The sequence below is a fragment of the Hibiscus syriacus genome, unplaced genomic scaffold, assembly GCF_006381635.1.
Source record: "Hibiscus syriacus cultivar Baekdansim isolate YM2019G1 unplaced genomic scaffold, ASM638163v2 tig00111388_pilon, whole genome shotgun sequence".
NCBI lineage: Eukaryota > Viridiplantae > Streptophyta > Magnoliopsida > Malvales > Malvaceae > Hibiscus > Hibiscus syriacus.
In genome coordinates, this window is record NW_024063076.1 from 1,358,838 (window position 1) to 1,370,916 (window position 12,079).

Sequence of the window (12,079 nt, forward strand, 5' to 3'; positions counted from 1 at the left end):
GGATTCTTCTGGACAATACATCTTCAACCAAAAGTTAGTTTTCTTTGTTGGCTTAGAAATGGCAACGGCCAGATCAATTGCGCTAAAAGCAGTGAATACCGGTCTATGGAGTCTAAACCGGAGTTTGCCCAAGGCCCCAATCGTCAGGGCATTGTCGACAATCATGTCTCCGCCTTCCAAAGCAGTCGTCTACGAGCACCACGGCCCACCAGACTCCGTCACCAGGTCCCCAATATCCAATTTTGGTTTTCCTTTTCCTTTCTTTTTCTCCCTTTTTATTGATTATTGTTGTATTTAAATAGAACGGTAGAGCTATCCCCAGTAGAAGTGAAGGAGAATCAAGTTTGCGTTAAAATGTTGGCTGCTCCCATTAATCCCTCTGATATTAACCGTATTGAAGGTTTTGATTTTTTACTTCATTTGATTAATTAGTCTTGATTTTTGATTACTTGAATTGGGTGGTTTTAAATGATGATGATAAGGATAAATCTCAAATTTACACAACTTTGAGTTAATGCAACACGTGAAGTTTAATTTGGTACAACTATGCGCATGAAAATTTGATTTTGGTTTTTTTTACTATAAAACTTTGCTTTCGATTCTATTATACACGTTTAAAAAAAAAACAAATACATCCATGTGAAGGTCAAATAATGGTTGTAGTGGTTTGTGAAAATTGAATAACCGAAAATTTCATTTATGCAATTACACAAAATTAAAGTTCGTGTATTACTTGCACATTGACCAAAGTTCATATAAAATTTTGAGATTTATCCCTAGTATTAATAATGAAGGTAAGGCTTTTGTAAGTAAAGAAAGAGTGAATTTTTGGTGTGTAGGAGTATACCCTGTGAGGCCACAAGTGCCTGCAGTTGGAGGCTATGAAGGTGTTGGAGAAGTATATTCTGTTGGTTCTGCAGTTAAGGGTCTCTTGCCGGGTGATTTGGTCATTCCGTCTCCACCCTCCTCTGGTTTGTTCTTTGGCACCTTTTTCTACTCCATTGTTATTTTACTTCGAATGCCTCACGTTTAAAAATTGGTAATCCGACATCTTTTTCTGGTTATGTATCTTCAATTTTAGGTGCTGAAGTTCATATCTCAAAGCACTTTTAAGTTGGAATGTGAAGCAAATTGCTGTTAAAAGAAGTTTGGGTGCGAAATAATAGAATGGCTAGTGTTATCGCACTTGGTGTTATTGCACTTAGTAGAGGCAATGCTCTACTTATTAGTAGCTGAAACTTGCAAGCTGTTGGATTTTCATTTTTTGCATTTATATTATTTTAGGATTCTTTCTTTTTTTCTCCTTGGAAAATTACATGTTTTCAACATTCCATCTTCAACTTAACAAAATTTGTTGACGTTTCTTTCAGTTTCTCATTTATATACCAAGTAATGGAAGGATAAGTTTTTAGACTGGTCTTTTGTTCTTCTTGATGCAAAGGTTAATTGAAAATAATTGGCAGGAACATGGCAAACTTATGTTGTCAAAGACCATGATTCGTGGCACAAGATAAGTAAAGATTCACCAATTGAATATGCTGCAACAGTTACCGTTATCCTTTGACTGCTTTAAGGATGCTTGAAGATTTCACAACTTTAACTGCAGGTACAGCTGTTGATGTGGTATTTGACAGTGTTCAAGTCTCTATCACATGCTCTTCTTGATTATTCTTGTATGGATAGGGGATTCTATCGTTCAGAATGGGGCCACCAGCATTGTGGGCCAATGTGTAATCCAACTTGCAAGATATCGTGGCATCCATAGCATTAACATTATCCGGGACAGGTGCTGTACTTAGCTTCTTGTAGGTATCTGAATGCCTTTTTTAACTGCACTGCTTTCTTTCTTTATAAAGATGGTGTTATCGGTTTGGGATATTTTGTTAATTGGGAAGTTGCTGTCATCGACTGCAAAATATTTTTTAGTTAAACTATTTAATTGATTGTACTTTCTTATCAGTTAGGGTATTTTTAGGCGATACGTGCAATTTTTTCCAGTGCATCTTTATTTACCATCCTCTGCTTGCTTTAGGGCTGGATCGGATGAAGTAAAAGAAAAACTAAAAGCTCTTGGTGCCGATGAAGTATTTACTGAGAGCCAACTGGAAGTGAAGAATGTTAAGAGCCTTCTGGTATTATTTATCATTAATGGAACATAGTATAGTTTACTGTGGGAAGATCCTTGATCTTTACCGCATGGATTTCATGTTATTAAAGTTGATAGATATCGACTTTTTCGCTCTTCACCCGTCTTTTCCATTTGATTTGTTATTGTCGTGGTAGTCAAAAATACCCGAACCTGCTCTGGGATTGAACTGTGTAGGTGGAAATGCCGCTTCTTTGGTTCTCAAGTTCTTAAGGTCGGTCAACCTCCCCTTGTGAAGTATTTGATGACCTAGGACATTTTTCTTGTAATAAGAATCTAACTTCCATTGGAATGCAAATTTTCAGGCAGGGAGGAACTATGGTAACATATGGTGGAATGTCCAAAAAGCCTATCACCGTATCAACTTCCTCGTTCATTTTCAAGGTAACGAAGAATTAGCCTCTTTCTTTATATCGTGGCTCAGCGATGTCCCACTGTTAGTTATAATCAACCCAAGTACTGCACATTTTACACGAAATAAAAAAGATGACTTCCGAATTATGAAACAACACATGTTCTCCTCTCTGTTTGCAGGACCTTTCCTTGAGAGGATTCTGGCTGCAGAAATGGTTAAGTGCCGATAGAGCGAAAGAGTGTAGAGATATGATCGATTACCTACTATGCCTGGCACAAGAGAGGAAGTTGAAATATGAGTATGTACACTCTTGTACCCGATCTTGCTTGCCGTTATGCTATTCGATTATCGCTTGTGGGAAAGCCATTGTGTGAACTTTTTTTGTTTTCATAGGATGGAGTTGGTTCCATTTGACAATTTTCACACTGCATTGGACAAGGCACTAGGGAAACATGGGAGTAGGCCAAAACAAGTGATCAAATTCTAAATCTCTGCATCTTTCTTCTTCGATTATAAAGGTGCTACTGTGTGTATCAGGTAGATGGTATACTATTATCAAGATACATTAATGCTTTCATGATATTGAGATATGTTACTATCAATAAAGAAATGGCATTTATGATTTCTTCATCCTTCTTAAGATATTGAAATATAACTATTAGGATACTCCAGTCTAGTCCCTTTAAGATTTTTTTTTAATATATTGATCTAACAAAAATTACGCAGGTTAAGAAAAAACTTTATTTATTCCAGACTATTTTCTCAAATCTTTTCCTTTTTGTATTTTTTTTCTTAAAACTTTTAATAATATCTAAATAATCAATATAAGTCATTACTGAAAGTATGTTATGTTACTGTGCCTCGTGTCTTGTTGAATGATATCCAACTGACCGTTTTGTGTCAATTGAGTTTCGTACAATTTATTTCAAAGTAGTTGATGACTTGGACATGGCGCATAAAGTTGAGAAACGAGGGAAGAAAATGTTGACTAATGGTTGTATGTTTTAGTCGCTATATGGTTGTTTCAAGTGATCACATGGCATTGTTTATGCATCATGGGAAGTCCAATCCGATGAGGACTGAGTCGGATTCGGATTTATTCATCAACGTGAAAAAAAGGCTTTAAAAGAACTGCTGAACCAAATGAAGGAAATTGATCCTGATCAAATTAATTATGCGGACATTGATTTTATTTTTAGAAAGAAGGCAAAATATTTTACATTAATTACAATTTCTTTCAAAAGCCGAATAAAACCACTATTCAAAGGACACTAAAAGCACAGAACTTACAGCACAAAACACCAAACATGTGGATACGCTGTATTGCAACGCCACAAAGATCTGGACATGGAGACGCCTCTGCTAAAACGGCAAAGTTCATATTTATAGAAGCAACTTACCATGCTTAAACAACATTTATTAAGCAATAAAAATGAATCTCTCATCAAAGCAGCAGTTCATGCTCAAAAGTAAACAAGATTGTTCAAGTAATCTTAAGCAATGCCTCAAAAATTTTCTCATCTAATAATCTAACTAATACATCGAATAGTTGTCACTATCCCCAGGCCTGATCCTGTTGTAAATTGCCAGGGCAATAGGAAGAATACCAGCAAGTGCAATCTGAAGTTGATCTGAGCTGCTTGTTCGAACAGTTACATGTCCGCTCATCTTGTTGTTCAGTTGAACCCCGTCTAACAGAAAATTGAGACTGAAAATTGACACCCAATGCCAAGTTCCCCATCCATTTGACAAGAGACATGCCCAAAGTGGATTGATCTTGGCCGATTGGAATATCTGCTTCTCGGAGCTGCATTTCTACATTGGCTCCGTATGCTGAATCACCTTGTGACCTAGCAGTCCCGGTGCTACCAACAAACATTAGTCGCTTTCCAACAAGAAGTTGATCCTCTAGTTTGAATCCAGTACCAACATTCTTACCTAGAAATGTGACTGAAAAGCCTGCAGTTGTTTTGTTCTTATTGATATTTTTGAATTTGGTCTCCCCTCTTAAAACATAAGCTATTGTTTTCCAAAATTTTGGATGTCAAAGCCAGCCATGGTTGATCCATTCTCACCATGCTTTGCAGAAACTAAAGAATCCAAATGCATGTTAAATTGTTTCTTGTCCTTTGTGAGTTGCACGACCACTGCAGCAGGAAACCGGTTGGCAATGGCAAGACTACATTCAACATTAACACAATCATAGCTACAATCATGGTACCTGTATGCTAGATTATCGGCATCAAAGGAAGGTGGAAGGACCATATCAGGTAATGGAACTGGTACAGCAGCCGGAGCACCGGTTTCCTGATCAACATCTTCCCCCATGTTACCATATTCATCGACGGCAGGCTTTCCTTTCTTCATCTCTCCACTGCTTTTTCTGGAGGAGCTTCACACGGTAATCATACTCCTCAAAATATGCCTTCCTTTGCTCGGTATGTAACATCCCGAAATCTGGGTCAGTGATTAAAATGAGAAGTTTTGAAATTTGATGATAAAAGTAGAATAGTTTAATAGTTTAATGACTTATTGGAAATATAGTTGAAGATTGTTTGATAATTATTGAATGAATTAAAGGGTAAAATGGTCAATTGACAAATAAGATTTTTATTTCCCTTTATAAGATAAGGGAACCATGTGGAAGAGGAAAGATTTCTCCAGAGTTTTCTTCTTCTCATTTCTTCTTCTTCACGTGAAACCATAAGCAAAGGTAAGATCTCTTGTTGGTTGATATTTAGCCGAATTTAAGATTGGGTTTTGATCATTAGATGATAATTAAGCTTAAGAAAAACTTAATTTATCTTAAAACCATAAGATAAAGGAGTCAAGAGAGATTAAAGATTAGAAGTTTTTAAAGGAAATCTTGAATGAAAGTTGATAAGTTAAATTTGACTTGTCAAGGGTCTAATTAAGAAGTTAGAAGCCATAGAATTGGAATTAAAACATGTTACAAAGTTGGTATAATTCTTGAGTTACATATGAGGAATATAATTTTGAAGTTAAAGATGGTTTATATGGATATAAATTGGTTTAAGCATGTGTATATGAGTTAAGAACATGAAAGACGAAGCATTTGAATTGATTTGAGTGGATTTTCGTGCACGAAATGGAATTCTGGGCTAGTGTGCATCGGTACACATTCAACCTGTACCGATGCATCAAGGGTAAATTTCCAGAAATTGTTCAGTGTGTATCGATGCACAGGAAGTGCATCGATGCACCCCTTAAAAATGGAAATATCGAATGCAATTAGTGCATCGATGCATAGGGAGTGCATCGATACACCCGCTAAAGATTAAAACATCGAAGGTGCTTTGTGTATCGATGCATGGGTAGTGCATCGATGCACATGTTAAGGGATGCATCGATACACTGTAGAATGTACCGATGCACTTCAATGGGAAATGGAATAAATCTTTCTTTCATTCTAAGAAATAATAGATTAAAGTATATCAATTGGATACTGATAAGTATCAGTATATGATTATGTAGATATCGAGCACGAACAAGTTCCAAGACGACTATCAAGTTAAGATTCGATCGAAAGAAAGGAAATCATAAAAGGGGATTGGAACTTAGTGAGACCAAGGTGAGTGCATCTTATTTTAATATAAGGATTATGTGGAAATTGAACTTGCGATAAGTCTAATTCCTATAGTTGTAGTGCATTAAGTCATGAATATAAGTATGTGAATTTCCTGATTTGTATGTATTCATGATTATATGTATTGATATGTTTTTTTATGTGCTATATGACTTATGTAAAAATACTATTATGTGATATATGAAAAATGTAAGGTAAACTACATATAAATGATGAGACGTGTAAATATATGTACATAGAGAGAAATAAGAGAATAAAATATAATCCATATAACAATGAAATATGAGACTATGTGAATACATGTCTATAAGATAGATTACGTAAAAATAGGAGAATATGATATAAGTGAGTTTATGAGAAGTGATATGAACTGGGTAAGCATGTATAAAAGTTATATGAACAATAGAAACATGAATTGGGTAAGTACATAGTTAGGTGATCATTTATATGCATTAGTATAATAGAATTATACGATTTAATAAGAATTGAGATAAGTTAAATAAGATTGACCATAGAATGAAATGAGAATAGTATATTAATTAGGAAGCTTGAACATAAGTGATGATACGAACATATAAGATAAGCTATAAGGGGAAAACTCATGTACTTGAATAAAATTATGACATATAAGATATGTGAAATTGAACTAAGTAAATATATTAGATTAATATATATATAAGTGAAATGATAGAAGTGATACATGTTTATAAGTATGTCATAGATTACATGATATAGGTAAATATAATAGAAGAAGCTTAAGCTATTGAGATTATATAAGTTATTAAAATATGATATATGTGATTATGAGAAGAAGAACATAAACCATGTGAATATAAGTATAGGTAAAATGATATATATATATATATATATATAACTATATATATGACTATGAGTTGGAATAATGTTATATGATTTATACTAGGATAAATTATGAGACTATATGTGAAATGAAATGAGTACATATTTATATGATGAGATGGTGAACTATATGAACATGTGAATATATGTCTATGAGAAGACATAAGAATAAGATATAAACAAGGTGATAAAATGTGAAATGACGTGTAAAGTTAATATAAGTTTTGTAAAAGTGATCTACGTGATTATATGTATATGTGATCCAAGTTATGTGACCTAAGATAAATGAAAGGTGAAAGTGAATTATGTGTCTACGTGAATACGTGAAATGACATAAATAATAATGCCCATGTTATGTGTCATGAGAGCTAGGGATATAGTTGGCATGCCAAGAGTCGAGGGTCTACGCGGTCCTTTGGGACATATATGTATTCCTTGGAACATCTGTGATGTCTTTTGAGACACATACTTGATCCTTTGCATATGTATATGATTCTTAAGGAATTTTCTACGCGGTCCTTAGGGACATTTTATATGGCACTTCGGTGCAATTCTACGTAGTACTTCGGTGCAATTCTACGTGGCACTTTGCTGCATTTATATGAGTTATAGTGACAGCATTAGTGCACAACCTCAATAGACTCACATATCTATAGTTCTTAAAAGTGTACATGGGTTGAACAAAGAGATAACAATGAAGATAATACTTGTGAGAAAGCAGCCATGAAATCAACAAATGTGGAAGGAGGAAATTTAAAGAGAGTAATATGACATAAATTTTCTATTGAATATTGAATGAAACTCTTCATCAACCTCATACAAAGGTATGACTTATATAGTCTAAGTAAGCAACACACCATAACAAACTAATAACAAGCTAATAACAAACCATAACAAACTAATAACAAGCTGATAACAAACCATAACAAACTAATAACAAATACTAACTAATCTTTATTAACATTCTAATATTCTAATATTCTCCCAACTTCTTCAACCTTCTTGATGAAAAGACGAACACTCGAAACGAAAGTGCGATACATCTTTCCGTTCGACTTGAATCGGAAGTGGCGATGCTTCCTTCCGTTTTGATTTGAATCGGAAGTGTCGATGCTTCCTTCCATTCAATTTGAATATGAAATGCTGATGCCTCATTCCGTTCGATTTGAATCGAAAGTGCTGATGCCTCCTTCCGTTCGACTTGAATCGGAAGTGTTGATGCCTCCTTCCATTCGACTTGAATCGGAAGTGCCGATGCCTTATTCTGTTCAACTTGAATCGGAAGTGTCGATGCCTTCTTCCGTTCGACTTGAATCGGAAGTGTCAATCCCTCCTTTCGTTCGAATTGAATCAGAAGTGCCAATGCCTTCTTCCATTTGACTTGAATCGAAAGTGCCGATGCCTCCTTCCGTTCGACTTGAATCGGAAGTGCCGATGCCTCATTCCGTTCGACTTGAATCGGAAGTGCTGATGCTTCCTTCCATTCGACTTGAATCGGAAGTGCCGATGCTAACTTTACCATCAGAGACTGCATGACCTGAAACAAGGTTTTCTCATTATTTTTAGCATCTTCAATAACCTCTTCATGTAGATCAATTCTGCATGTTTGACTAGACCCACTAACAACAGGATTGACGGTATCATCCTCAATATCGCCCATATCACTGATGGGGTCCTGCTGGGATTTCAGTTCTATAGAACCTTTTTCTAGTTTCTTAGAACCAGTAGAGTGGTCATTGATTTTAGAATGAAGACCAGCTCTGAGTGCTTCTGCCATTTGTTCTTGAGAAGATGATGGAACAAGAAGAGCCCCAACATTTTCTTCCCCTATCAAGATTCTATTGAATGAGTTGTTTCTGCATGAAACCGCATTCAGATCTAAAGGCCCATATAACTTTAAAATATCATTATAACTGCCAATGCTACCAGTATTCTCCAGAAGTGAGGTAGACTTATCAGCTGTGTCTGGTGAAGCATGAGGAGTCCTTACAATCCCATCTTCAACATCTACGATTGGTCTTTAGATCCAGACCCCTTAATTTCAAGATTCACATAAGGCAGAAGATTATCAATCCCTAAAGCACTCAAGCTGACACTAGATTCAGCTTTCCCAATTTCAGAACATTTTTCTGTGTTCCCCAACAAAAATTAATTCATTGGTTTCAACATCACAGGCTCATTATTGTTGTTCTCATGGATTTTTGAAGCCTTAGAGTTCTCAATAGCAACAGCTTTTAGAATACGCGAATCAACCTCTCTTTTCAAGCGAGAAAGGGAGAACGATCGGAGAAAAATAAGAGGACGAGGTGAGAGTTTTGAAGAAGGAAGAAAGTGAGAGTAAAGGAACTCAATCGTCGGCGTAGCGGCGGAAGAGAAAATGACGTCAAGATCTTTGGCGAATGATACCATGTGAGAAAGCAGCCATGAAATCAACAAATGTGGAAGGAGGAAATTTAAAGAGAGTAATATGACATAAATTTTCTATTGAATATTAAATGAAACTCTTCATCAACCTCATACAAAGGTATGACTTATATAGTCTAAGTAAGCAACACACCATAACAAACTAATAACAAGCTAATAACAAACTAATAACAAGCTGATAACAAACCATAACAAACTAATAACAAATACTAACTAATCTTTATTAACATTCTAATATTCTAATAGTACCTGTGAAGTATATGCTTTGTGATATGAATTGTATTATATGATGATATGATGATGTGTGTATGGTTTGAATGAGTCATATGTTGATAAAAAAAGTATGATTAAAGGATATAAATGATAATAATATGGATAATATAATAAGATTAATGATGGAAATAATGTGTGATGTGTATATGTGTACATTATATTATATATATCATGAAGTGATATGTTCATACATGTTTAAGCATTTAGAGTTTCCTTTATAAGTTTAATGTATCACTAAGTCATAGACTTAGCATGTGATTATTTCACACGTAGGTTACATAAGCGAGAAGAGAAGCGAAGAAGAGCAAGACAGGTCAGCATCTCCCTTACAAAATTTCAGATCAGAAAATAGATGATTTAAATGTGTTTGGTTAATTTGAATATAGTTAGCATGTACTAATTGATTGAGTTGAATATGATCTGATCGATTTTGATTATTTTGGTCAATTTATGTAAATAAACCGCTTTTATTTTAATGAAAGTTTTAAATTTTCTTTGAATTTTGTCAAGAGTCAAGTTTGAAAAGTCAATGTGACACCTCAGACTCATATTCGGGTCGGGTACGGGTTGGGGGTGTTACATTTAATGGTATCAGATCTAAGTTTTAGCCGATTCTAGGCTTAAACCGAAGTCAAATGAGTTTTAAAAATGTGTACATTCCAACATAAAGTGAAAATTTCTGATCTGATAGTGTAAGGAGTGTGTTGTCTTGCTAATAGAATTAGATTACTAAGTTATAATAGAAGTATGATTATGATAATTCCGAAATAAAGTGAAAGGTGATATTCCTGATTGTTATAGCTTTCACCTGCCCTGGCCAGGTAGGATGAAGAGCGGATACCTTAGGAAGTGCCTCATAAAATCAAAGGTTGATTTCAAAAGTCGAAATCATATTAGAATAATGATAGAAGATTTTCCTAGTTTTGAATCAGAAAAGTGATGTGAAGTATTCTTATTATTCCTTGGATAAGATAGAATATGGTGAACAAGTGTCACCATAAGAGCGTTAAAAGATCAAGTGATGCAGTGAGAATTGATAGAAGAGTTTAAGAATAAGTGTATTAGTGACAAGCATATAAGATGTATAAAGTCAGAGCTTATGGGTTTGAAACAAAGGGATAATATTGTGTATAAGCAAGAGTGTGTATATGATAAGGATTTTCAGTTAAGATGAAAAGAGTTAGCGTTGGCTAACCAGAGTTTGTGATGAAAATGTATTGGAATTAGAAGATGATGTCATGGTAAGTTAACCAAATATGATGCAGATTTGGATATGGTGGTGTATTCTGAGTATGAAATTGTAAGGTAGTAAAGGAGATAAGGACTTGTATGATTGAGGGAAACGTAAGTAAAAGTGATGATAAAGAATGGTGTTCTGTATAAGTAAAATTGACTATCAAAATCATGAAAATGTGATAAGGAGTGATAGTTAAGGATAAATAAATGAGATATAAAAGAGCAAATGAGTAGTACTGTGTATAAGTTTGAAAAGTTGAGTAAGATATCGCTGAGAAATATGCGATAAAGATCGGTAATCAGAGATGAGTATAAGTGATAGAAAAAAAGTATGTGAGCATGAAATAAAAGATATGACTAATGTATAAGGAGATTTTGATTTTGAATGAATAAAGGAATAATGGAATAAGGAAGTGAAAAGGATTGAGTTTAAAGGATCAGATATAATAAAGGTTATATGGAAGTGTAGATGATAAGTTTGATATAGAAGTAAGAGAAGTGTGTAAGGTGATGTGAAAAGATTGCTTAATTTCGTAAAGTGTATGTTTAATCATATTTGAAGAAGATTTAAGGTTGTGTTCTTGGTCAAATGATGATGGAAAATGAGTTTGGTTATTGTTATAAGGTAATTAGAGATGGATTCATGAGGTTAAGTGATGAAAATTGATGTTACTGTCTACGTGATTAGTGACATTATATGAAATTTTAGAAATGGTCAAAGGAAAATACAGCATAGAATGAGAGAAAAAACAAATGGATTGAAGTGACTGGTTGTTGTTTAAAAGATAAGTGATAGTAAATGATGTATAAGGAAAAATGTAGTTGAAAAATTAAAGGAAGGAAATGTTAAGTAAAGGAGGAAACATGCGAATATTAGAAGATATGTTCTTATTGATATGTTCAGTGAAAATTCGAGGACAAATTTCTTAAAGGAGGAGAGATTTGTAACATCTCGAAATCCGAGTCAGTGATTAAAATGAGAATTTTTGAAATTTGGTGATAAAAGTATAATAGTTAAATAGTTTAATGACTTATTGGAAATATAGTTGAAGGTTGTTGGTAATTATTGAATGAATTAAAGGGTAAAATGGTCATTGACTAGTAAGATTTTATTTCCCTTTATAAGATAAGGGAACCACGTGGAAGATGAGAGATTTCTCCAGAGTTTCTTCTTCTCCTT

At 34.4% G+C, this 12,079-nt stretch overlaps 1 protein-coding gene and 1 pseudogene across 1 annotated transcript; one reads left to right on the top strand and one right to left on the bottom strand.

Moving 5' to 3' along the window:
• On the top strand, positions 1-7,803 carry LOC120160066 (enoyl-[acyl-carrier-protein] reductase, mitochondrial-like). The gene is given in 12 exon segments (XM_039170521.1): positions 1-225; positions 303-400; positions 840-971; positions 1,464-1,553; positions 1,556-1,606; positions 1,684-1,786; positions 2,033-2,132; positions 2,284-2,360; positions 2,452-2,530; positions 2,681-2,799; positions 2,895-3,027; positions 7,791-7,803. Coding segments are annotated over 11 exon segments (1,110 nt in total). The 5' UTR covers positions 1-58; the 3' UTR covers positions 2,989-3,027; positions 7,791-7,803.
• LOC120159979 overlaps positions 3,792-12,079 on the bottom strand; it is a 27,266-nt pseudogene continuing 18,978 nt past the window's right edge.